This window comes from Podarcis melisellensis (genome assembly GCF_964234715.1).
Source record: "Podarcis melisellensis genome assembly, chromosome: Z".
In the NCBI taxonomy this organism is placed as follows: Eukaryota; Metazoa; Chordata; class Lepidosauria; order Squamata; family Lacertidae; genus Podarcis; species Podarcis melisellensis.
The window spans coordinates 41,376,312-41,404,031 of record NC_138547.1 but is presented as its reverse complement, the minus strand read 5'-3'; the positions used below and the strand labels follow the sequence as shown (position 1 = coordinate 41,404,031).

Genomic DNA, 27,720 nt, shown 5'->3' with positions numbered 1-27,720 from the left:
TGCACATCCATTCCAGGAGTGGCAGGGTTCAACCTGGCACACATCCAGGCCAAGAAAAAAGTGTGGTGGGTCCTTATGTTTGCAGATAACAGCCTTGGCAGCACACTCCAAGGAAGCGCTACAGAGTCTCAGCAAATGTTTTGCCAAAGTCCACATAGAATTTGTGTGTGTGTGTATGTATCTCATTTTATGAGATTGAATGAGAGAAGTGAGCTAATGGTAGACCCTCCTTCATTAGAGGTTTTTTAGCAGAGGTTGGGTAGCCATCTGTCATGGATGCTTTAGTTCCTGCATTGCAAGGGATTGGACTAGATGACCCTTGGGGTCCCTTCCAACTTTACAGTTTTATGCTTCTATAATCAGGCCCAGAAGGGCTTTAGAAGAGCTCTCCTGAGCAGCTGATAGTGGTTTTAAGGGATCCGGTGCCATCCCAACTTCCAGATGAGTCTCTCTCTGTGTGTGTGAGAGAGAGACACACACAGAGAGAGAGATGCTTGGCTACTAAATAACCTATTAATTTCAAAAGGTGGTCATCACTTTGGTGGGAATTGTGCAGGTACCAGTGTTGTGGCATGCACTCCCTGCTGACATACCAGAGGATTCATATATAGCAATATGAATTAAAAGGCTGTTTCTGTGATTTCTTGAACTGATCCTCCTGTTTTAATTGCTGTTATAATTGATCTTCTGTTTTAATGGGATTGTTTGATTGTTTATTTTAATTACTGTGTACTTTTAATTATTCTTTATCTTAACGGTATTGTGTAGTTGGTTCTTATGCTTTATAAACTGCCTAGAAGTCATTTGGAAGTTTACTATTAAAAATAATAGTAAAATGATACAATGCTCAATACATGTATTAATCACTATTGGGTATGATGATATTAAATGATGTATCCTATAAACTAGTGCAATATAGTGACAAGGAACTGAGCTGCCAACCCTGAAGTACCCAGTTTAAATGCTGCCTCTGCCATGGACTTATTATTAGGCAGCCTTAGGCAAACTGCTGTCCCTCCATCTCCCCTTTCCTCACAACTCCCCTCCAAATAGTGTTATTTATTTATATAACAATATTGACGTACATGGTGTTGTTGGTTTTTTTTTTTAAAAATGGTTTAGGTCCCAAACCCAAGGGACTTACTCTAAAATAGACATTGAGAAGCAACACAGGAAGCGCTAAATAGAGGTGGAGTAGACTGAGAAGAGGAGATGTGCCTTGGGAAGTGTAGGACCAAATAGAGAGGCCTGGAGGGCCACTTTTGGCATGCAGGCATGAGGTCCCACACACCTAAGGCATAGGCACTAGGCAATGAGAGAGCAGAAAGGAAGTGGGGAGTGGTGTGTGAGTTCTCCATAAAATTTATAATTTGAAAAATTTCCATTGAGTAACTTGTATCAGAATATTTTCAGATTGCATCAGAAAATTTTTCTAATCCAGACTGATCTAACTTTATATGTGTAATTTAGTTGTATTTTTTAATTGAGCTAACAGAAAGTATCCCAAGTTTTTTAAAAAATTGTCCATATCCCAGAAGTATTTAACCTGTCACTATGTGTCACATACTTACTAGGGACAATCACCTCAGAAACAAATACAACCTTGACATTTTGCTCAGCTTGCTTAATATATTTGCATTCATTGTTACTAATGAACCAATGAGACATATTTTTTTAAAAAAGAGAAATAAAGTTCAGGAAAAAATCCATCCCACATCAGCCTCATGAATTTGAAATTTGATTTCCCCAGTTCTAGTACAACTCTCAACAACACTGACTTATTTATATAACCTGCCCTTTATTGTGGATTTTCATTAGGTTGAGGAAAGTTTATTTTCCATAAAAAATAAGTTACTGAAAATACATTGTCTCCATTCCTTTCAATATTTCACTAGCTGAAACTGGTTGTAGCATATCTCAAATTCCCACATCACTTCCCAGAATCTGGCAGTCTTCTCAGTTTTTGATGCCAAACCACTTCAGTGTGTTTCAAGAAATTGCTTTCGCGTTTTTCCTGAGTGTTTAGGCATTCTTGAAGAAAGAACCTATTGCTAAGACTTAATGGGTCATCCAGTTAAAATCCTGGGATTTGCTAACCTTAAAAACCTACTTGGTCTATAATCTGTATGCTTCTAGTTACAAATGTTCATGCTTAAACAGATATCAGTTTTCTCCTCTTGTTGTCCAGTTATTCTTTCAAGTCAGAAGACTTTCCTAGTATTATTCTTTGCACAGTTTGTTTTTGTTAACTGTTTTTGTCTGCTCAATAGAAAAATTAACTAATGTTTTAAAATACCGTATTTTTCGCCCTATAGGACACACTTTCCCCCCTCCAAAAATGATGGGGAAATGTGTGTGCCTCCTATGGGGCGAATGCAGGCTTCAGGAAGCTATCCACAAGCCTGCAGAGCCCGGCAGGAACTCCTGCGGGCTCCGAAGACTTGCGGATAGGTGCTTGCAGCCCGAAGTCCGGGGAGCGCAGCACTGCAAACCCCGGGCTTAGGGCAGCTATCCGCAAGCCTGCAGCGCCCGGCGGGAACTCCCGCCAGGCGCCGCAGGCTTGCGGATAGCTGCTCTAAGCCCGGGGTGCGCAGCAGGCTACAGCCCGTGCTCCCCGGGCTTCGGATAGCAGCAAGCTCCGGGAGGGATGGCGAGGTTGAGCGCAACCTCGCCATCGCTCCCGGACCCGTTCTGGGGTCGGGGGAAGCTCGGGCTTCCCCTGCCCCCAGCCCGCCAAGCTCCGGGAGCGATGGCGAGGTTGAACGCAATCTTGCCTTCGCTCCCGGACCCCAAGCTCCGAGGCTAAAAACGAAGCCAAGACAGCTAGCGGGATCTATCCCACTCGCTGTCATGGCTTCTTTGCTCTTTGGGGCTCGGGGGGGGAATAATTTATTTTCTTTATCCCCCCCCCCCAAATAAGTGCGCCCTATGGGCCGGTGCGCCCTATAGGGCGAAAAATACGGTACTTCTTCAAAAATTGCCTCTGCCTTCACATACACCAGTTTCCCCATTTCTGGGTTATTATTAGGAGTGCTCAAAATGGAAGAGCAAGAAGAAAAAGCAGGATGATTTAATATAAATAAGGCCACATTTAATTACATCACTTGAAAAGACGAGAAAATGTTTTAGATCTGTTTTATAAGTGGGATGGTTTCCTACTCACTTCAAGCATTGGCTTGCTGTAATGTCTGTTGGGCAAAATATGTTTGAGGCAAACCTCCAGACTACTATTTTGAAAACATGGTTTGAAGTGCATTTTCAAAATCTTTCTTTTGCAGCTAGTGCTAACTATAGTCTTTCCCTTTTGGATGTTACAGTACTGTCAATGAAACATGGAAATGGAGAAGGGAATCTGCACATGAGGAGGCAGAGAGTGGTCATGCAAATGTGCTGTTCATTTCTAATCTGTAAAACCATGGTTTGAAGGATCATCTGAATTAAACAATTAATGCAGAATCTAAATGTTCAGTAGTTATTTATAAAGTCAGAATCTTCTGCTAAGTAACTTGTTATATATTCTGTTCTTGTAGCCCCACAGGATCACACGTTGAATGGTGCAAGCAACTCATTGCTGCTACAATTTCTAGTCAGATTTCAGGTTCTGTGCCCTCAGACAGTGTATCCAGAGAGTACCGGGTAAGTCTTATTTATTCATTCTTTTAATTTATGTATATGGTGCCACATCAGTCCTTACCCCAAATAAGATATGCAAGGGAATGGAGAGCAAAAACAAAAAAATGTATCTTTCTGTCATCTGAGAAAAGGGTTAAGATTTTATATGTGAAGCAGTTAGATCTGATAAACTGTTACTTTTTTGTGTTAGTGCCATTTGAAATCTAAAATTGCCACTTAGTTTGGGTCTTCAGTGTGATTGATTGTGAGAAAATACTTTTATTTCATCTTTCACCTTTGCTTTTTGATTTTAAAAAGCAAGCAAATTGCCATGCATTCTTCAAGTAAAGCAGCCAGATGAATATTTGTCTTGTTTCATTTAAAGCAAATTAAGTCATTTACCAGTGTTTTGTGGATTCAAAAGGCAGTAGATTCTCTCTAGAAGTAGGAAACCCTTTAAACTCCCATGAATAGGAAATAGATTGTTCCTATACCTAGAGATGAATCTGTTGAAGCATACTTGATCAGATTCTATTTTTAAAATTCTCCTCTTGTGTGTTTTTCTCTATAGAAGCAGTCAGAATTTTGTACTTGGAACTTCTGTAACATGTGGCAGCAAAATGTAATGCTCTCTCTGGACCACGGCTGCTGCCTTGGATAAATGAATGTGGCAATTTTGGCATTACAGCTATTGTACGTTACCTGTGGAATCTGAGTTTTTAGAGCTTGGATTCAATGTACTGGGGAATTCTGGTGCAGACCTCAAGAACAGAGTATTTATTTTAACATATCTCTGTTTTTTGGCAAATATCACACACGTTTGAAAAGAGAGGAATCTTTTAAAGTCAGCACCATCAAGTATATATGACTGAGCCACTTAACAGTCAGTGTTCTTGTACTGGGGCAAATTGCTAATGCCAGGTGTATCTGGAATAAGTACAAGTATCTCACAGCTTATGTGCCTTTAACTTTTGCACATTAAGCTTTATGCACTTACCATTTTTTTTATTTAAAAAAAGGGAGTGGAAAGATGGCAGACATCTAGGAAAAAAGACCTTAGCAATCCCACCTGCCATTAAACCCAATGTGTGTTGACTATACAGTGGTACCTCGTGTTACAAACGCCTCAGGTTACAAATGCTTCAGGTTACATACTCCACTAACCTGCAAGAGTTACCTCAAGTTGTGAACTTTGCCTCAGGATGAGGATGGAAATTGTGTGCCGGCGGCGCAGCAGCAGCAGCAAGAGGACCCATTAGCAAAAGCACGCCTCTAGTTATTATTATTAGGTCATCCGTTTTGTGATTATTTGTTGGCTAAGTTGATGGTGTTCTGACCCACATTTTTTCTTCTTTGTTTGGACAGCCATGTTGTCCCTGTGATTTTTATCATTTGATTCCTTCCGCCATGGGTCTTAAAGAATATCTTGGGCCCACACAGAGCATGACTGTCTCCTTCCTTTTCATCTTTCTTGCTCCAATTTTTGGTAGGGACTATGCACTGCCAGCTTGGGTGCTCGAGGCCTATCTATAAGGTGGCTAGAAGGAGACATTTGTTTCTGATTATTTAAAAAGGCTAAAGTGGACAAAAATAAAGGACACATTATTTATGGTATGATATATATTCACTTCTAAGAAATTTTCAGGAGTAAATTTAAATTGTATCAAGCTGAGATACAATCTGTTGTCAGTTAAGCATAGGTACACAAAGCTTGCACATTATTATTTAATTTAGGGATGGTGAACTGTCGTCCCCGCCCCCGTAACAGGTTGAATTGGCCCACCCAGTATTTTCTTCTGGCCTGCCAGCCCCCAAACAATTTTTTTGCAGAGTAACAGCAGCAGGAGGACTGAATGAAGCACCTCTCCTCTTCCTGCTAATGTCGCTAACAGATTCGAGCACTCCTTCCTTATTCCAGAGCACTTTGATTACCTAGCAGTGTTGGTGGTCACAGGTCCTTTGCTGACCTGAATTTTCTCTCTGTAACCCTGCCTCTTTCCAATTGCAGCACTGGGCACTGCAGAGGAAACTTGCACATGGGGAGGGAAACCACATTGCATACTCTCTCTCGCCCCCCCCCCACCTCAAAGACCACTCTGTTTTTCAAAGCTCTTTGAAGAAGGGTGTAGCTCTGATGTGTGGGGTTATGGCATGTGTGTGTGTTTAAGGTGGCCACATCCATCAGGGTTTGTGATCTCCAAAAGGTTTTCTACATTCAATGTCACCCTTGGGCCAAATAAAGGTTAACTGCCCTTGATCGAATTATAGGTGAAGCCTATTTCAGCTCCATATTTTTTTAATGCATGTAGAAGCAGTGGAAACACATGCTCTTGTTAAAGTGTGTAGGTTGCATTCAGTTAAGGCCTACTTGGAGTAGACCCACTGAAATTAATGTATCTAAGTTAGTCATATCCATTAACTTTAAATTCATCTGCTGTGAATAGACTAGTATTGCATTTCACCAATACCTTTTTTTCCTGTCACAAATTAAAATCTTTTAAAACATCAGACAAACAATTGTGCGAACTTGATGGTTCCTTAAGCAGTATTACAAGATCTGCTGCCAGAATATTCCACCCTTTGGGTTTGTTTATTCAGCCTACCATACTGCACCAACCTTGGAAGGGTATTGATTTGTTTTGCTTACCCTATCATCATGGATACATAGGGCCTCATGATTCATTTCTATTTAACTGTGTCACAAGTGAGCATGTAAAGAATAGCATGGTCATTGGTATGATTCTAGTAATATGGGCCTGTAGGTGGTATTTCCCAAATGTAGGATTTGAATACGTGACTTGTTGGATAATATCTGTATTTTAACTAACAGGTATACAGGAGGCCTACTGTAAGGGTAAGAATAAATGTGGCTATTGGCAAGTCAGCCTTTTACCTGTTTTGTGTTTTTGTGCTGTGTTGAGAATCCAGTGTGCTAAGTGTTCTTCTTTACTTCATAAATGGTCGGTTTAAACCAGTCGGGCCATCTTGCTATGCAGTGCAACAGCTTGTTTGCCATAGAAATGTTTTATGTACATTACAGTGTTGTCATGAGCAGTAAGAGCCAGTGTGTGAGAGTGCAGTATATTTAAGTTATGTTGGAAATGCATGGTACTAATTTAAGTTTTATTACATTCATTCGGACAAATAGGCCCCCTCAACTGATGCTTACATGTTTTGGAGTGCAGAGTACTGTATTACCAGTGTTAATGTTTTCTGTGTGCTACAGATATTTGAAGGAACCAAAGAACAAACAATACATTTTAGTCTATCCTACTTAAATAAGATTTCAATCAATGCTTGTGTTTATGCACGCATTCCCATATTGGCAAGACTCTTAGTGGAAAATTCTAAATCTGTGATCCAAGTTAGGCACTGCTGCAATGACATACATCTTTGTCCCATAATTGCTAAAATGTGTCATCCAGTGTTCATTCTGAATATTAAAAAAAACATGTATTTGTTTTTTTGTTGCCTTCAGTTTCAAATCAGCAAATGAAGTTTCAAATCAGGGCTGAGAACAGTTGGATCCTGAGCTCCCCCATTACTTAATGTCACCATGACGTCAGGTGATTTAGCTTCAAAGGAAAAAATTAGGAACACACATCTAGCATGCTCCCATTTCTTGAGGTCAAGCCCGGGTACAAAACAAAAATATCCGTTTGTTGGTATGGCTTGAATTGAGCTATGTCATCCAAGGAAGTATGCAAACCCCATTTGCAGAAGGGATTGACTCCTTGGGAGCTCTAGATTGGGAGTTCCCAGATGGAGCCAATCTCTGCAGGGGTTGCATTGAGCACCAAATCAGGAACAATCAGGAGTATATTCTAACATTCTCGATTGTTCCTTTGCAGCCTGCTTTACACCTCTTGGGCCAGATTAGGACTCTTGGTAGGCCTAATTCTGCCTTCAGGCTGGAGATTGCCTTTGCCTATTTTAGAATCTAGTGCATCCCTCCCAGCCCCAGGTGAAAATATTCCTCCCAGTCCTTTGCTTTGCTCCTGAGATAGCACATAGAACAGCCAATTACCCAGTCTCCAGTGGTGAGTGAAAATAATTTCCAGGGGAACTGGCAGGCTGGCTGTTTAAAACTGATGCAGTTGGCTTCCCCACCCATTTCTATACACTAGTGTGCCATAAAGAGCTAATATTCCTGCTCTAGCAACCTTTGAGGACTTATTTGGAAGGCTAGCATAGCATAGGTCTGCTTCCATTGAAATCCTAGTCTCATTTTCTTGCTGGTCCTGGCATCCCTCTTCTGTATTGTTTTGTTTGGATGAGGCACATTCTTTGGATGTTGGTGATGCTTTCAAAGGACAATAGAATGTTAGAGGCCAATGAAGCATCTGGGGCATAACTTTAGTTTCCCTCCAGCCACTATCCAGTCATAGAATGAGAGGAAGTGGAAGGTAAATCTTGATTTAGGCTGCTCCTCAAAAAGAGGAACAGTGGGTTACTACCTGCCTTTTACAAAAAAGGCTTAAAATACAGCATTTTTTATCCTGCTCTCTAGACTCCCAGAATGCTTACGTATAATTTCATCAAACTATTATCTATTGAATAGTGATATACATAAATCTAAGGACAAGGTAAAAATGGTTACAGTTAAAATTATGTGTATTTTTTTTCTTGCTAAGCTTTTTGGTAGTTCTTTTCCAGATTGCATTGCTTTAGCCTTCTCTTCCTGATCTTTGCATCTGCATCTTCTTGTTCAAAACTAAAAAATAATAATATCTGGGACTGCCATAATTCTTCTTGCAGTACGATGCAAGTGCATCTGTATTCTTCAGCAATATTCCTGATGTGGGGGAAATTTGCTTCAAAGTATCGTTCTTCTCTTTATAAATGGAAATTATAAAAATGTTGCAAATCTTAATTATCTGAAAGTTTAGCTGCTAGCATATTTTAGGTCAACTGAACATTATTTTGTGGTTTAATAGGAATTATTAAAAAAGAGTATTGTAGAACTTACGCAGTTGCTTCAAAACTTGGCCCAGCAAGGTGCCGCCTTGCTGGGCTCAGGCCATGTTTGCACATTATGTTTGGCAGCAAGCCAGCTGACTGTGAGAAAGCTTATGGGATTCCATGTAGGTGGGCTGCTGCTGGTGGTGGAGATCATTCTGTTCCTCCTTTGCCAGCTTGTTCTGCTTGCATTCTGGCTGCTACTCCATAGCTAGGACAGAAACTAATCATGCTGACAGAGGAAGGGCAGACTGACCCATCTCTCCTCTGCTAGCCCACTGTATTTTTATTTTTTAATTTTTTATTTTTTGCTGGATATGTCAGAATCAGAAAAAGTATTGGCCTGTGGTGAAGGGGCAGTGATTCATGTCTTTATTACCAGGCTGCTGCACTCTTATGCTGGAAACACAAGGGGATGAAGCCAGCATAAAAATCAAGCATGCAAGCTTGACTCCGTCCCCCCCCCCCAGTCTGCTGTGTTTCTGTGTTTAACATACAGAACACAAAGTCTCTTCCTGCTCAGTCAGCATAGAAACCAAGCAGAATGCCTCCTACACCAGCCTGCTGCATTCCAGTTTACAGCCTTTTTACTACTAGCCTGGTTTTTACTTGTGAGTAGGGCTGGCAAAGGAGAGATGGAGTGCTCTGTCCATATCTGTCTTTTTTATGACTAAAAAGCAGGCAAGTAAAAAATTTGTAGGCTAGTAACTTTTGGGGCCTAATTTATAGAGCTGCATTAAATTCAGCTTTTGGGGTTTGAACACAAGATGTTGCCTGTTCAAATAATAATTCCTCCCATTCAACAGTTGTGACCTGGAACTCACCTGGGCTTAAAAGCAATCTCATAAAGGAAGCTGTTAACCAGCTGTCTCTATACAAAGCAAATGTAAAAATATCATGGTCTCCAGTGAAGTCTCTGAAATGCAAATACTTCAGAAAGCACCTCCTTAAAGTTTTGTCTGGAGAAGGAAGAAATGCAAAGAAATGGACCTTTATATATTTTGACGAATTATGTTTTTGCTGATCCAGCTGGTGTGTAGAAAAATATTAGATGCAACAAAATCTTAAGAAACAAATGATCAGAAATGGTTAAACCTGATTCTGAAGTGTCTTGCTGGCATATCCAGCAGCAATAACAACATAGTATCAGGGTTTGTGGGAATGGGCAGATCTGCAGATGGGGCCATTAAGTTCTTAGCATTACTTCAACTGTCTTAATATCTCTATTGAGGATACAAATATTTAATTGTTTTATCTTTAAATAACTGCATGGATTCTCTCATTGGTCTATAATCAATTCCTTCTTTTATGTCAAGCATGTGGCCTACTTTATACTCTGCATTTTGTCTTTGCTATTTTAAAGATTGCTTGTTTCAAAAAAAGAAAAGAAAAGACAGTACATACTTTGTGTTCTTTGGTACCTGGACTTACGTTTGGAGGAACAGGAATGTTCATATTCCAGATCATCCCAATATTTTAAAAAACAAACCATGACTGGATCTAATAGGTGCTAAAGTCTCTGCTTGACCTATTTGATTTTTGCAAGGAATGAAAAAGCTTACCAAATACATTTCTTCTGGAGTATCTACTGTCTCTGTTTTTAAAATTCTCTCCTTTCACCTGTTATGTGCATGTTTTTTCTCTTACTTCTGCTTGCCCACTGCTGCATCATGCTATTCAGGAGATTCAGGATGGACACAATGGCTATCCTTCTGACGCAGAAGTTGATCAGGTGGCAAGTTTTACTCATCTTTTGTTCACTAACTCTATAGAATGTCATTGTGAATGTTGGAGTTGTGAAAATTCTCATTTTTGTTACCTACTCTTCAGAAGTTCGAGAATAGTTTAAAAACTGTTTTTCAGTGCTTGTGAACAGTGGTGGACTTTGGGCTTTAAAATTTCAGCAGCACCCTTTGCGATGCCACAGTTTGGTGCCCCCCACCTCTCACCTTCCATTGCAGTGCCCTCTTGGTTTGGTGCGCAGTGCAGGTGAATCAGTCACACACTCCCCTTAAATCCTCCCCCACTTGTGAAAATTAATACTTCTCTGAAGCTCTCTCGTTTGAATTGAGGATGTATAACACATACTCATAGCTAAATGTCCATTGAAGCTAGGGGATAGTTTAGAGCAGTGCCATTGTCTTGAGGCACATAGCAGATTATATCTATGGTTTTTCCCATAAGCATTGGTAAATATGTACAGTTCCTTTGATTACTTTTAAAATGTACTAGAAGTGAGGCCATAGGCATATCACTTCCAGTGGTATGCAGAACACAGTCATTCCAAGTGATCATGGCAGGCTGCTCCTTGTAAAAAGCACATATTTAAAGACCATTGCAGACATGCCCCATTGCACCAGGCTTTGGATTGGTAACCTAGGGTCCTGCTCCCATCTGTATTTGACACCAGTTGACCTAGGCCATATTTCCCTCACCTCAGAGGTGTAGCTAGGGGGGGGGCACTGGGCGCCACACTGTGGGAGGCGGCACTTTCTGCAGGGCCTTCAGTGTGCCTGAGCCATGCATCTCTTCTGGAAGTAATGCATTGGCTTGGGTGCCCGCAGGCTCCGCACTGCCGAAAACGGCAGCATGGGGGTTGCATCTGCCCACCACCTCCCCCTCAGCTGTAAGGCGACTGAGATTGAGGTGCCGGGGGAACTGTGTGCAAGGTCCATGCTGCCCAAAACGGCAGTGTGGTCTTGCTTTGACCTGCTGCCTCTCCCTCAGCTGCCCTACAGCTGAGAGGGAGGTGGCAGTGAGGTGCAGTGTGCCCTGCTCCTGCTTGCCCCGCCCCCAGGTGAAGGGCGCACACATCACCCTGGGTGTCTGAGTGGCCAGCTACGCTGCTGCCCCCCTCCCCCAGTGTAGGTGACTCACAATAGGAACACTAGGAGTCAGAGTAAGATTGATACTTAGCCCATTGAATGCCTGACAGGGATGGTCACAAGACTTTTAGCATTTAAGGCACATTCAGAAGGAAGGCCATTTTTTCTAAGTTGCAAGTGAGGGATAAAGGTGAGCTCTGCTGTTGTCCAGTAGCTTTCAGTAACAAGCACAGTCCAGTGATGGCATAGGTTTGCGACCATTGCAGCTGTGCAACATCTGCACTCCAGAGGACTCCTTCCTTCCTCTCATTGCACTTGGCAACAGCAGCTTGACAGTGTGGGCTGTGGGTACACTGCATCCCTGTGCTTTCCAGCTGTTGTGAAAGTAGGCAAGAGTGGGAAGTCACAATTTCTGAATGCTTTTTAAGTAACCTATTGATGTGCAACTACTTCAGTGTAGACAAGAATGGTAAATTCAGATAGGAGTAAAACGAAGCACTCCTTATTTAAATATATTAGCCAAGAGTATGTGTAACAGCTTGGACATGTGCAGAGAAACTTTTGACTCTTTTTATAATTGAAAGAGTTGGAACCCTCTTCCTTTCTTGCCACGTTTTGCTTCTTGAAGTCCCTCTGATTGCAAAAGCAGTTTGCCAGGGGGAGGTGGGGAGGGCTACTGTTCAAGAAAATAGGAAGCTTCCTTATATGGAGTCAGACCATTGCTCCATCTGGCTCAGCATTGTCTACAATGACTGGCAGCAGCTCTCCTTGCCTTGCCTTGCCTTACCTTACCTGGAGTTGCTGGGGATTGAACCTGGCACCTTCTGTATGCAAAGCAGATGCTCTACCACTGAGCTATGGCTCTTCCCCTTAAATCAAGGTCAAAATCCCCTTGGCCATGAAGATCTGATTAAGCAGTTACTTGCATCTTAGTCATAAAGTCCAAACATTGATTGATTGATTGTATAAATTTATATATAGTTGAGTATTGTTCAAGTTCACAAAAAGAAATTTTATATCAAATAAATAGCGTTGACTAAAAATAGTTTAGGGAGTTACCCTTTAACCATTAAGGTGCTGCTTAAAATATTACAATATCAATATAGGTGACATTTTATGATTTTCAATTATTATATGATTTTATTGATTTATACCATTTAAATAAATAAAACATATAAAAAACTAATACATGTCCATACAGAGATGGATCCATGGTACAACAAACATCAGAATGACAAAAAAAATACAAATTATTGGACTTGGAATAATATGTTATTTTGAAACAAATCTTAAATGAATTCTGTGAGTGAAGTGAGGCACAAAATTTACAAGACCAGTGGAACTGAATATGATTTAGTGGTGAGTGTTTGTAATTAAAAACTTATTAAAGTCTACATTTTAAATATGCAGTTAATGAATCAGTAAGTTAATTACACCAGTTAATATTGTATGTAGGATAAGGAGTATAAATCATAGTATGCCAGATGTCATATTAGTATTTCACATCAAAATCTGTTAATGTCAAATGATAAATTGGCCAATTGCTTTAAAAAAAATAATTCCACCACACTTCTGCTAGAGCAGTATTGCACAGAAACAAACACTAGTTCTGTGAACATCATTTGGACATATGGGAAGGCAACTGTTGGAAGGATTGCAGTATTAATCCTGACTTGTAAATCAGAAATGCAGCAGAAGTTGTGGTGGACCTCTGCAAGCATTTATTTTTAAATTGACTGGATGTTTGTACATACCAGAACTTAAAATGTTGCAAATTTTATTCTGAACCTTACAAGGAAATACATTGTGATCTCAAAAAAATATCTGGGCATGAACAGTCCACACTATATTTCTTTCCCAAAATAGTGCCAGTCAGGGGTGAACTCAAGCCATGAGCATGATCTAAAAGTATGGACATAGAGTTATTGCATCATGTGTAGTTTGATTAAAACATCAAGCCATTTGGGCGATCTGCTTATTATGGCACAGTGGTTTTATGTGGTGAAAAATTGTTCATAATCTGACTTACTGAATCTTCAGTTCTTGCAAATGCCTTAGTCAGACCTACATGTGCACAACTGGTATTTCATCAAAATGCTGATTGGTTTTCAGTGGGGGATGGCTAGAGATTAATTTGGAATGCTTTCGGTGCTTGCATAAGGGACACTTGAGGCCCCTGAGCTGAAGGAAATCCTCCTTTGCCACAGAGGACTGCCACTGTGGTGATACCATCCATTGTTCCTTGAACTGACTCCTGAGGCCACTTGAACGGCTCTCTCCCACTATCCTCTGTTCAGTAAATACTGCTGTGGTCATGAAGCATGATTTTAAGCAAGCAGAGCAAAAAGCTGAACAGCTCAATCAGCTCTGTTCAGCAAGAGCTGTGGCAGGGCAAAGCTGTGGAGTGTTTTAAAAATGGAGAATAAAAGTAGGCTGCACCATCAAACTGCAGAAAATAAAATGGACTAGAACAAATGTTCAGTAAAATATTTCTTTATTAAAGCTTCCAGAGTTATCTGATGTGCTTCAGTTCTGTATAGCTAGTCAATCTGTTTTTCTTTCTGGGGAATACTTTATTCTCTAGATAGTGATCTATGGACCAGATATATAGTCTGTTCCACAGACCTTCTCTTGCACAGTTAGTTTCCATAATAAAGTTAGCTGGCATTGCTAATGGAGTAAATGGTCACTCACATTACATACAAATATGTATATTTACATGCTGCATACCTGTTGTGTACATTAAAAAAATGTATTATGAAAGTGCAATATCTAGTTATTGCAACTTAATATTTGCTTTTCTTATGTAAAATTTTAGCCAAATGATTTATTATTCCTTGCTTACTTTTGGGAGGGATTCTGGGGCCTGTGAGCCTCCATTAGCAGGGGGGAAATATGACATAGGGCAGGATATGAAAAACAAACTTAAAAAGCATTGAGTAGCTAAAAAGTGAGGAAAAAAACCTTTGAAAACATTTGATCAGCCATATGTATAAAAAATAATACTGCAAAATACTCTGGGAGCTGTATGTCAAAATACCCAACAACTTACAATATTTGCCGAATTTTTGTGTGTCTTGTGCTAATTGGAATAGTTGGTCTTACCTTTGTGTAGTTGGTCTTACCTTTGTGTGAATGCTTTGCTACTAATCCATATTGTAAATATTGACACTGTTTATTCTGTAAATCCAGTAATGCTGCATAAAATCTGAGCAGATTCTCTTAATACATGGTTAAGAGATCAGGGACAGACCACAGTGTATCTCCCTCTCCCTCTCTACCTTTTGCATCTTGGGAACTAATTTCACCCTCTCCCATCACTTTTGCAGCAATAATAACTATACTTAAGTCTTTACCAGGGTTCCTGATTAAACAGGCCTCCAAGCTGTTTTCAGATCCTGGCTAGATGAAAACTGGTTACGTTGATTAGCAGTTGTTGATGAAACACCACATTTCAGCAAAGGAGAGGGGGATTTTGCATCCAAGTTGGAAGGGATGGGGGAAGGAGCATAATTCACCCCTGATTTCTTTAACTTCAATTATGTGTACATTCACACCAGCCCGTAGCGTTAAAGAACTCTGCTTTGAGAAGAAATCACTATCTTTTGTATTGCTACGGTAACCTCCTAGCAAAAGCACCTTGTGGTTGTTGTTGATGTTTTAGCTGTGCAGATGGAATGTAAGATTTACATTTAGCATTGGATTTCTGCCAGGCACTGAGGGATGGAAACAAGCTCGCCCAGATGGAAGAGGCTCCACTTTTTCCTGGAGAATCAATTAAAGCTATTGGTAAGTGGAGTACTGAGTGGCTGAGAACATTGTTGTTTGTGGCCAAACACAAAATGAAAGCTACTCATTTGGTTTTATATATTTCAGAATTATTACACTGATCAGTTTTTATTCTGGATCCTTAATCCTTTATACCTGGTATCTGAAGAAGTGTGCATGCACACGAAAGTTTATACCCAGAACAAACTTAGTTGGTCTCTAAGGTGCTACTGGACAATTTATTTATTTATTTCGGCCTTTATACCTGAGTTAGGCCATAGGAGATGCTAAGCACAAAAGGCAAGCATATCTGAGAATAATTTTAATAAACTATAAATTAGCTCAGAAATTAGTAGCTGTGAGACTGCTGTGCCAAGTACTTGGGTACTCAATTTTTCTATGCAGCTTCAAGTGCTTTTTCGTCAAGTTTTATTTTTTCCATTGTGATAATATCACAGCCCTTTGGAGTAGAATGCTAGTGGTCTAGATTGGATGGCATACAACATATTCTCCCCCTCAACACTCCCCTTCTTTGGAATAAAAGTTTGGAGTGTTCCTAAGGATTGGATTGGTTCACACATAATTTTCATGATCCTATAAACTTTCTAAACTATCGAAGCAAGATGCCTCAGGCTTCCATGCTGCCTACCTCCCTTCATTAATTTCATTGCAATTTGCTCCTTCACTTTTAATACAAACCATAACTTGACATTATGTTCATGATCATACTCAGACCACTGTATCTTCTCCCCCATGTGCAGTAGGGGTATATGTGTGAGTATGTGATTTGCTCTGAATGCTCACAGCACTCTGTACATTATTTATTTGATTTAAAGTATTTTACCCTCCAAACTAGTCCCAAAGCAATAGAAAAATTAGAATAAAATATAATAAAAAGCAAGGAACAGTAAAGCAACAGAGAAGATTGCAGGCAAACATAGCTGGGAATGGAGTTCAATACTTTGGGAACTACTTGTGGGAAAAACACTCATTTTGATAGCCCTCTGTCTAGCATTTGAAGGCAGAGGCTCTCACAGAAGGATCTCTAAGGTAGAACTTAATTGATGTGCAGGTTTTGTTTAGAGAAAGCAGTCCTTTAGATACCTATCTTACAGGCTGCCGAGGATTTCAGTACTTAAAAGTGACATATTTAGAGGGGGAACATTTGACAGGTCTTGGCTTTAGAGACTGATAAGGCAGAGAGTACACGGAAGCAGCCTTGGATGCAATTTAGGGACTCTGGTGTGGAATCAATGCATGCCCATTTTTCTGCTTGCTTGCTTCCAAGAATATCTTACCTGCCGTGTAGATAAGCCCACAAAAGTTATTAGTTGCAATGTTTTTTCTTAGCCTGAATTTTCATGCTGGCAACAGAAGATTCTTTCTCCATCATTTCCAACATGAAGCGCAGGTTGCTAACCTTGCAGCAAGATGGGGGTGGGGGTGGAAAATGCCTTCTACGAAGTGGGCTGGTGGAGGAGGGATGGTGTAATCTGTGCCTCTGTGTCCTCCAACCTTCTGCCGTTCTGGCCTGGCTGAAGAGAAAGGGATCCGAAAATAAAGTAAATATTATGAAAACAATAAAACTGTGGTGGCTGGGCTCACCCAAAGAAAACTAAACCTCGGCTTTGACCCTGGACTTCTCACTGCTAGGGGGAGTGGAGAGTGCGTAATCGTATGTTTTGCCACCATGTATCACAGAACCTTTTTAGCATAACTCTTGGTATTGCCTTAGTGCAAAATGAAATTGTTAGGTCATATTTTATTCATAAGGTGCTGTCTTGAATCTGTATCTGGGCTGTGAAGTGGAAAGCCAGATTTGATGTCTGCTCATTTGCCTGCAAGATAAGTTCTTCCATGTGACTAATTCACAGAACTTTCAGATCTGCTTCTAAATGTCGTTGTCATTGTTGGGAGGAATAGAATGGTTCCCTCAGTTGCCATAAGTTCGGCTTTCAGTGAATGAGATGTAGTTATAAAGGTTCTGTTAAATGTCATGTTTGATTTGCCAAGCTTATGTGTTGGTCATTTTGAAATTTATGACATTGTTTGTCCACAGTGTACCCAGTTCTTCTCTGCTACCGCCTTCTACAGTGGAACCCCAGGTTGCAAACGTGATCTGTGCGGGAGGCATGTTTGCAACCCGCAGTGTTCGCAACCTGCAGCGCCGTGTCTGTGTACATGCGAGTTGCAATTTGGCGCTTCTGCACATGGCGTAAAGTGCGATTTAGCGTTTCTGCGCATGCGCGAGTGCCGAAACCCGGAAGTAGCCTGTTCCGGTACTTCCGGGTTCGGCCCGGTGCCCAACCTGAAAACATGTAACCTGAAGTGTCTGTCACCTGAGGTACCACTGTAGTTCTGATTTTAGCTTCCAAAGTTCTGGATTCTGAAGATATTAGTAGAGAAGTATGCACACTATGGCAGACAGTGGGACTGCAATTCTGTATATTCTTAAGTGGGAGTAAGTTCCATTGCAATCAGAAGCCTTCTGAGTATACCTATTCAGGATTGCACTGTAAGGCACCCTCAAAGTAGGATTGTGCAGTGGCGTTTATTACTGAAAATGTAGATGACTGTACAAAACTATCAATTTAAAATAAAAATTGTGTCCTTAAAAGCATTTTTAATGTCCTAGATGGTATTCTTATTTTTTGTAATCATCAAGTATTTTACAGGTGACCCATAACTTGCTAGGCCTTTGTTTATTTTTATTTTTTCAGTTATGAAAATGCCTACTTTTGAAGTGCTATGAAATAGGCATTATTTTAAAAAAACTGAAATAATTGGCTGTATAAACTCACTTCATTCCATGTGTAAATTCCAGCCTCAAAAAGGCATTTATTAGTAGAAGTTTTTTGCACCAGGTATTTTGCCTGTGTTCATACATAATAAAAATAATCCTATAGTTCGATTTTTAGTACTAATAAAGTATCTTATTTTTTCCAGCTAAAGACGTCATGTATATCTGCCCATTTATTGGAGCCATCAGTGGTACACTATCAGTGACAGATTTCAAAATGTATTTCAAGAATGTTGAGAGGGTGAGCCCTTTTTTCTTATTACACGTCATGCATCTTTCTGCTATAGCCTTATTCCTGTGCTTTCCTTTTCAGAAACTGACACATGTATAAACTAAGCATAAAGTACTGTTTCAGCTTTATGTGGCCTAATATAATTGTATATTTTTATCTCAAACAGAATATTACATATTTCCTCACACCTGCAATAAAGAAACGTGGTGTTTACTTTTTCTTCAAATTTCAGGATCCACATTTTGTTCTTGATGTGCCTCTTGGAGTGATGGCCAGAGTTGAAAAGATTGGAGTGCAGAGCCATGGAGACAACTCTTGTGGAATAGAAATTGTTTGCAAGGTATCAGTTTAATTTTGCAGAAGTGTACTTAAATTGTGCTTTAATTTCATTGTGGAATCCCAGTGATATATCTTAGATATATAAGACGCTGTTACTTGCTTATTTCTTATGGCTGTTGTGAATGCACTGGTGTAACTGGTCCTAAGACCTAAAGTTTAGAACAGGTTTTTATTAATTTTCAGATAAACCTGGATTAAAAGAGGAGGTTCCTTAGTACCACTATTCAGTGCAAAAAAATATTTTGAATAATGTTTGTAACTGCTGTAATTTTTCACTTAACATACCAAACCTTAAGATATCTTTTCACAGGATATGAGAAACTTGCGGCTTGCCTATAAACAGGAAGAACATAGACTGGAGATTTTTCAAAACCTTATTAACCGAGCATTTCCTCTTTCTCATGGGCTTGTAAGTATTACAATTAGGAGTTCTATACCCTCAACATTGGTTCATTCTTCAAACTATATAGTGGGAGGAATCTAAATATAGTCTTGTGGTGCTTAAGAATTTAAAAAATCAATATGATTCTCACTCTTCTTAGTAGTGTAGTTAAAAGAACTTACATCAGTATTCAAGTAAGTTTTACTCAGAGTAGACCCGTTGAAATTAATAGACCTAACTTTGTCATGTTCATTAATTTTGGTGGGTCTAAATCCATACCCACCACCTTGTGGGGCATCTTTGAGAGAAGAAAATTAAAAGGAGTAACCCCCACACAAATCCAGAGTGGAGTCCCTAAGATGGTTGGATGGCATCTTGTATGCCTCCTTCCAGCAACTCCTACAGCCAAACTGGTGCCAAACGTATTCCTCTGCTTTTCTCTGGAGTACATCAGTGAGGTTGAGAGGGGGGCCTTGTCATCTGGGCAACCCTTGACCTCCATACACACTGCCCAGGCTTTGCACCTTGGAGAGATCATAGCCACTGCAGGCACTGTGATTCTCCAGTGGTTTGGTTTCACCCCTGGAGGCATACTCCATTGTGTGGAAGTGAATGTTTCATTGTTCTCTATTGTTGCTAGCAACATGCACTTGGCAGAGTTGATGAAATTAAGATATTTATGAAGAATGTTTTTACTGAGTTTTAATCTCAGTGTAAAATGCTCTTCTGAACTCTTAAGAAATGAAGAGAGAAATAGTGTAATTAAATAGTAGTAATGTATGCTTTTGTTTCACTGCATTTAGCCACTCTTTGCATTCACCTATAAAGAGAAATTTCCTGTTAATGGCTGGAAAGTTTATGATCCAATGGCAGAATACAAGAGGCAGGTAGGTAATGACAATTTTCACTTTTAAAAAATAATTTGCATTGTTTTCTATTTTGCCTGAATATCCATTTGTGGAAGATCTAAAAGACTAAGTCAAGTACTTAAAAATTTGTCGGCACATTGCTGATGCTAGATGGACACTGAAAAGTTAAGAACCATGCCATTTTCTCCATTGTTTTCCTGGACATAATAGTTGGACTAGAGAGTGGAACTACACATGTTAATGCCCCACATCCAGTAATGCATCCACTTCCTGCATGACCTCACACTGCATGTCCTCTGTGGTGTGCCACAAGGTGTGTAGACTCATGCTTACTCCTCCTGCTAATTGTGAATCAATATTTGTGTTCACCTTTATACGCTTATAGGCCCTGGCCATGAGAGCAGTTAGTGGGGGGGGGGGAGTGCATGTCACCTTGTTCTTATTTACTGTATTTACATATTGCCTGTCTGTTAATGTATTTAGTGTGAGTTACTATATACAGTAGGTAAAGGTGAAGGTACAGCTACATGATCAAAAAAGGAAAGAGGAAAATAAGCAAATTCTGGCACCTCCTTTTACATAACAAACCAATATGCCAGGATTGTGTTTAAATTTCCCTTTAGCTATTATATGTCCATTTGCAGCAAGCAAGTAGTTTGTGGAGATGCAGCAGAGCTCTGCCCCATTCAGACTTTGAATGAAGATCTACTCATGCATTCAGGACTAATACTGGTTTTCTATAACTTTCAGAAGCTTTGTAAAATAAAAATAAAAATGAGTTACAATATAATTGTAATGTTTTAGGTTTAATTAAATGTTTTAGGTTTAATTTTGGGGGACCCTGAAATCAGATGGGTAAACCTTGACTTCTTAAAACATTGTTTTGCTTCTATGCAGGGCTTACCCAACGAGAGTTGGAAAATATCCAAAATCAACAGCACATATGAATTCTGTGACACATACCCTGCTGTTCTTGTTGTGCCAGCTAGTGTAAAAGATGATGATCTCTCCAGAGTAGCAGCATTTCGGGCAAAAGGCAGAGTTCCAGTAAGTAAAAGTCCTGAGTTAGAACAATTGCTGGTGTATGGGTTATGATGCAGCTTGACACCTAATCTGAGAGCTCCAAAACTAGTTGCTCAATTCTCTATTGGAAGGAAGAATATGTGAACTAAAAAGGGAAACAAGAAACAGTCCTAAGATGGGTACCCAAGTGTAAAAAGGCACTTATATTCTGTCTGTGCAAAATGTGGTGGGAAGATCGCATAAAATCTACTTCATAGGTTCAAAAATCAGTTGGACTGCACTTCAGCAGCTTGTGCGAAGAATAATATTTGATGTCAGAATTGGGAGTAACAGAAATCAAAATTATTCCTATTGTGAAACGCCATTTTCTGAAGATTGTCCTTCTGTGTTTAGACAATAAGCAGTAATGGTATGGGAAATAAGTTTGTAGGGGGTTAATGATCCACTCCATGGTCCCATTCACTGGTAACTTCAAGACTTGATTATTGCAATTCACTCTGTGGGGTTGTCCTCAAGATTAGTCTGGAAGTTAGTGCAAAATACATCTGTGAGGTATATCATTCAACATACTATGCTTTAGTTGAAGTAGGTCCATTGGCTGCCTCTCTGCTCCTGGATAAGGTGCATGGTAGTGTTGATTGTTTACAAACCCTTAAATAACTTGGGACCAGGCTACCCTTACGCCCATGCAGGGACAATCGAAGGCTAACCAACACCCGGGGTGGGGCAATCTGCCAGCTGCACACACGTTGCATCGCTATGTAGGGCGCATGTGCAGCATCGCTACATACAGCGCATGCATGTGGCACCACGCATGTGTTGTACATAGTGATTTGCCGCTGGCGCCACCTGAGTACTGTACAGATGGTGGCAGGATTCTGTGCTTGCGGCTGCAGTGGCAGTGGAGGGATCCTCCACTTGCGGCTGTAGCAGTGATGGAGGGGTCCTACTGCTGTTCGTATGGCGCTCAGGCAGTGCTGGCGGCAAACCGCTATGTACAGCGCATGCGTGTGACACCACACATGTGTTGTACATAGTGATTTGCCGCAGCCCCAGCACCGTACGGACGGTGCAGCCACGAACGGAGGATCTTCCACATGTGGCTGCAGCTGCGCGATGGCCGCTCACGCCACTGCACCATGGGGCAAGCACCCCTTCTTGTCACCCCTCCAGACATGGCACCCGGGGTGAACCCCCCCCACACACCTTGTGACACCACTGCGCCCGTGCCTAGCCATTAAGTTCCCTTGAGAGAATTGTGTGTGTCTTGGGGAAGGGGGAATCAAACAGCAGGCAAGCCCCCAGTTGCTATACTGTATTGCAAAAACACTTTTGAAAGTACTATCAGTTCCAAAGGTGGTTTGCTGTTGTCAGGAAACTTCATGCTGAACTGGATTATTAGTTTTGATGGCCATGTAAAAAAATATGTGTGATTTTTGATTTTTTAACCAGTACCTTTATTCTCTGTCTTCTTATGACGTTACATCCGTTGCTAATATGGCTTCTGCAGTTGTAACTACTGCATATACATTGGTGTACTGTATATATATTTTCCCCTTAACCTAGGTGTTATCCTGGATCCACCCTGAAAGCCAGGCCACCATCACACGTTGCAGCCAACCTCTAGTGGGCCCAAATGACAAGCGATGCAAAGAAGATGAGAAATATTTGCAGACGATTATGGATGCCAATGCTCAGTCCCATAAGCTCTTCATCTTTGATGCTAGACAGAACAGTGTTGCAGATACGAATAAGGTAGAACTAGCATAAGGGGAAAACATATACATTTATTTAAAATTCAGGGTAACATCCAGCCAAGTCACACTTTGGAGTAGGGCAACTGAAATTAATGGACTTAAGTGGGTCTACTCTGAGTATGACTTAGTTCAATTTCGCTCTGAAATACTTAAATTTTAAAATGTTGAAATTACCTTTTTTATCTAAAATATTTTAAGGCCAATCTTTTAGCACTAAACTCTCACAGGGCATCTTCCATAAAAGATAAAATACAACATACATGATCAAAGATACAAACATGAAAAATATATTTAAAATTTGAATACCAATATTAATACAACAATCATAATTCATAAGAATGAGCAATAATAGCAGTAATAATAATAATAATAAATTAAAATACCATTAGAGCTAACTAAAACATTTTAATGCTATTTCAGCCCTGGTTTATGCCAGCATAACCATAATATCTTAAGAAAAACCAATTTGAAACAGATATCTGTCTTAAATCCCACCAATACCTTTCTATTTTGCCAGGCCAATGCAGGCAATTTAAGAATACTTATTTCCATAATGAGTATTTGATACCTGTTTTTAATCTTTTATGTGGTTTTTATTTTATGTATTATTGCTGCAAACTTCTTTGGTATTTTTCTTTTTTATGATATAGTGGTACATAAATATTTAAAGAAGTAAATAAAGGCCCATAAAGAAGGGGCCATGCACATCTCCCTTGAAATAGAATTCTGTAAGTGTGAGGCCACGGTTGAGAGAGCCCTTTCCTTCATTCTTGCCAGCTAGCTTTCTCTCCCTGGTGGCCATTCAAGAAATCTTAAATCTTAAAGATACATTTAAATTACTTAAAATGTATTTTCAGACGAAAGGTGGCGGCTATGAAAGTGAAAGTGCCTACCCAAATGTGGAGTTGGTTTTCTTGGAAATTCCAAACATCCATGTAATGAGAGAATCACTGCGTAAACTGAAGGAAATCGTTTACCCTACAATTGATGAATCTCGATGGCTGTCCAATGTGGAGAGTACACACTGGCTGGAATACATACGGGTAATTTACTTGTTGAAAATATAAATTGTGGGTTTTTTTGCTTTAAAATGTTAAAATCTTTCTCCATGTGTTATTCTTTTGTCACTTCTCTATATAATCTGAAAAGGAGAAATGCCTTAATTCTTCAGAATCTGGGTTTTTCAGATTATATAAAACTACTGCTGTATGTTGTTAGTGTGTATTATAGACTCCAGTAGAAGCAATCCTTATTTATTTTTTTATCTACTTAACACTGTTTAAAACATTTGTAACCCATTTAACTCTTCAGGGCAGCTTTATAAACATGTTTGAATAAAATTGTTTACAGTTTGACTAGGTATGGGCTAAGCCTTTCTGCTGTAGGACAGAGGAACTGACGGCTACTTACCCTGCCCCTAATTCAGCTCAAGTTTTGGGATTCTTGGCCTTGGCAATAGGATAACAAATAACACCTGCCTGCCCCCTCCCTGCCCTGGACAAAATTACAAAGCCATGTAGATTTACTATGGTCAAAGACCAGCTCGCATAACACAATAATGACAGCGTTCATAAAGATAAAATATACAATTGGAGCCAATTGCAGCAATGGTTCATGAGTTAAAATTGAGATATATACATACACCCATACAACTGAGATTTGGGCTACCATAAAAATTGTTCCTGAGGCGCCCCAAAGGGTGTCTTTTCCCTAGTAAGTTATTTTTTTCTAGAGGATGATCTGTGCCTACAAATCTGGGTGCAGAATCTGGCTACCAGCCAGGTCGTCTCGTGATCTTTGCCTAAGAGGAGAGAATTAAGTTTAGCCATGAACGGCTGACTTAATTGCAGTTAGAAGCATCACCACATTTAGAGTTTGCACAGCTCTTTTAGACAGTTGGGTGTTTCATAAATGTTAGTGTAGTTCCTACAACAATCTTATAAAATAGCTCAGTATTATTTTCTCCATATTGCACTTGCAGGACCAAAACTGAGCGATGATAGCTTGCCAAAAGTCATCTAGTGACTTCATAGCAGATAAGAGATGTGAATGCACCGATTGACACCTCAGTCTCACTCTGCTTCACCAGTCCTCATATTTAGGTAGGAATTACCAGGGATCATTTTCACTCTTGAACATGGCTCTGTTTCTTCATAACACAGAATATGGGCACACACACATCTAGACAAATCCTCTGCCAGCCTCTCTCTGGCAAACTGCCACGGGAACTACAATTCTGCTTGGCTAACTACCAGAAGTGCCTTATTTGCAAACACTGCATACCTTCATGGCTTTCTAGCTAAGACATGCAGTGTCATGGTTTAGTTTGTATATTGTCTATGGATCAAAGCACAGATGCAAATAGAGATAAACACTGACTTCATTGGAAATGGGCTTCCTTTTAGTTTGTTATCTAGTGTTTTTGTTTTTTGTTTTTTTATCCAGTTTATTGATTTTGAAAAGGTTTTGTAGATGGTGTTTCTTAACCCCAAGCATTTCATGGCATAGGAAGATAGAACAGAATATTTATTAGTGTCTTGATAGTCTTAATAACAAGCTGCTAACAGAATTTATTGACATCAGAAAATTCAGCAAATGGTAGTTTTGTAAAGAGAAAGATGGCAACTCCATGTTATTGCTTTATAGAGAACTGAAATTGTTAATTAAATTTCCAAATCTAATGGGCAGAATGTGAAGTTTGCCCTGTCTAAATATTAGCTTTGCTGATTTTAAAAGACTTTTTTGTGGGGATCAGCTTACATTGTATAATGGTGCTTTCAATTCTTACACAGTCAAACCTTGGTTGTCGAACATAATCAGTTCTGGAAGACTGTTAGACTTCCGAAACATTCGACAACCGTGGCACGGCTTCTGATTAGTTGCTTCTTGAAGCCACTTCAGATGTTCGGGTTCTGAAAATCATTTGAAAACCAGAGCACTGCAAAGTTTACCTACAAGATCACCTTACCTTAAAAGTGCCCACTCAACCACTTCAATTAGCAAAATTGGTACTATTTCAGGTGGCATATAATAACTGTTCCACATTTGTAAGGATTCAATTGTCTAGTGTGGCATCACTTGCACTTTGGAACTCCTTCCTATTGATATCAAGCAGGTGCATTCCTTGTACTCTTTTTGACACCTGCTAAAAACATTCCTATTCAGACAAGCCTACCCAGGTGCTCAGAAAGCTGAGGTAATTTTAATGTTTTAGTATTTTAACTTTTTTATGTTTTAAAGCAGGGTTGTAATTTTTTCTTGATTTTACTGTTTTATCTTTTGTAATCTGCTTTTAGGCTTTTTTTTCTTTTTTTACAATCAAGTGGTGTACAGTGGTACCTCGGGTTACAGACTCTTCAGGTTACAGACGCTTCAGGTTACAAGACTCCGTTAACCCAGATAGATAGATAGATAGATAGATAGATAGATAGATAGATAGATAGATAATTTATTACGGTTGGAGGCCAGCTTATAAAACACACTTGGGGTTACAATCCCAGAAGGAAAACAAACATTTAAAACAATGTGCAACAATAAATTTAAAATTTATAAATGCGGTAAGCGTATAGACTCTTAAAACTTTAAGATAAGCTACCGCAGAGAGATGACCCAGAGTCACCCATGGAACCAAGTTTGGGGATTTTCTTAACGAACTACTTTGAGTCAGGGGATGGTCTGCGCCTACAGATCTGTACACAGACTCTGGCGACCATCCAGGTCATCTTATGATCTTTGCCTAACAGGAAAAGGTCGAATTTTTGCTTTTCCGGGAGGTCAGCAAGCCTCACCAGCAGGGGATCAATGGTCTCACTATGTGCCTCTTCATAAAAGGGACATATAAAGAACAAGTGCTCTGGGCTTCCTATATCCCCCAATGAACAGGCGCAAAGCATATGGGACTTTTTAAAAGGATCCTTCTAGGACTGGTGAGGACAGAGCCGAGCTTCTGGCGAGTGTAAAAGCTCTTCTTGCATTTTTGGATACGAGAAAGAAGAGATATGCTGCCGGTGTGGCTATATATCTCTCAATTTCTCCAATTTTATAGTCGGGGCACCTTGAGCAGTCTTGTTGTCTCTCGGTGTCTATGATTGTTTGCCTGACCAGAGCTTTTGCCTGGCCCAACCCCAGACCTAGAAGAGCTTGAGGGGCAAAACCCAGTTTCTGAAGGGTGTTCAGGACTGCTGTCTGCCAGCCTGACTGGAACTGATCACAAAGGTTCAGTGAGGCTATTCATCGGGGGAGCAGATTCAATGTCAATGTCAGTTGTAGATTGATGTTAGGCAGATATAAGCCTCCACTCATCATCCCCATTTCTAGTCTAACCCATGCGTTTGAAACACATCTGGGGACTTGTAGGAAAGCTCTAAGGAGTTTGGATTGAACTCTTTCAAGAGGGAGAAAGCAGAGGAAGGCGGGCCCAGAAAGGATCCTTAAAGGAGCTGTGCCAATGTTTTGGCCTTGTATAAAAAAATTAAGAATACAGTTTACGGTTTTTCCCGCTGAGCTCCCGATGGAGTTTATGTGAAGCCTGTTGGTTCCTGAAGCCTGTACCACCATTCCTAGATACTTATAATTTGTGACTTGTTCTAATTTATGGCCTTGAAGTTCCCAGCTTCTGAGCTTTGGTTTTCCCCCAAAAGTGAGTATCTTGGTCTTTTGATAGTTAATTTTGAGACATTCAGTTTCACAGTATGCTGCGAGCTTTCTTAGAGCTCTTTTGAGTCCAGTGGGGGTTCTGGATAAAATTACTACATCATCGGCATATAACAGAACCGAAATATGCCGATTTGTGAGCTTCGGAGGGTGGAGTTTCTAAGTCATTGAGTGCAGATACTAAATTATTTAAATAAAAATTGAATAGCACCCTTGCCTGATTCCTTTGAAGGTTTTAATGGGGTCTCTTAGGTGTCCTAGGCGGATACACCTGACTCTAAGAGCCGTGTTTGCATGCAGTGCCTGAATTAAGAACAGAAGCCTTCTATCTACAGTGGTACCTCGGGTTACATATGCTTCAGCTAAAGTGGTGCTTCATGTTAAGAACAGTTTCAGGTTAAGAACAGACCTCCAGAACGAATTAAGTTCTTAACCTGAGGTACCACTGTATAGTGGTACCCTGGAGTCTATCCCAGAGTCTGGTTCTGGAGACTGTATCGA

The 27,720-nt window shown here is 40.1% G+C and overlaps 1 protein-coding gene across 4 annotated transcripts in view; it reads left to right on the top strand.

Moving 5' to 3' along the window:
• The window catches only part of MTMR1 (myotubularin related protein 1), a 51,567-nt gene that overhangs the window by 2,042 nt on the left and 21,805 nt on the right, over positions 1-27,720 (top strand). The window contains exons 2-12 of one of the 4 annotated variants that reach the window (XM_081897616.1): positions 3,531-3,636; positions 6,443-6,466; positions 10,253-10,303; positions 15,110-15,185; positions 18,111-18,205; positions 18,429-18,536; positions 18,846-18,944; positions 19,721-19,804; positions 20,684-20,833; positions 22,376-22,564; positions 23,424-23,609. In XM_081897616.1, the coding sequence (XP_081753742.1) occupies positions 3,531-3,636; positions 6,443-6,466; positions 10,253-10,303; positions 15,110-15,185; positions 18,111-18,205; positions 18,429-18,536; positions 18,846-18,944; positions 19,721-19,804; positions 20,684-20,833; positions 22,376-22,564; positions 23,424-23,609 (1,168 nt within the window). The remainder of the gene's footprint in view (positions 1-3,530; positions 3,637-6,442; positions 6,467-10,252; positions 10,304-15,109; positions 15,186-18,110; positions 18,206-18,428; positions 18,537-18,845; positions 18,945-19,720; positions 19,805-20,683; positions 20,834-22,375; positions 22,565-23,423; positions 23,610-27,720) is intronic. The other 3 variants (XM_081897617.1, XM_081897618.1, XM_081897619.1) reach the window with 3 other exon arrangements.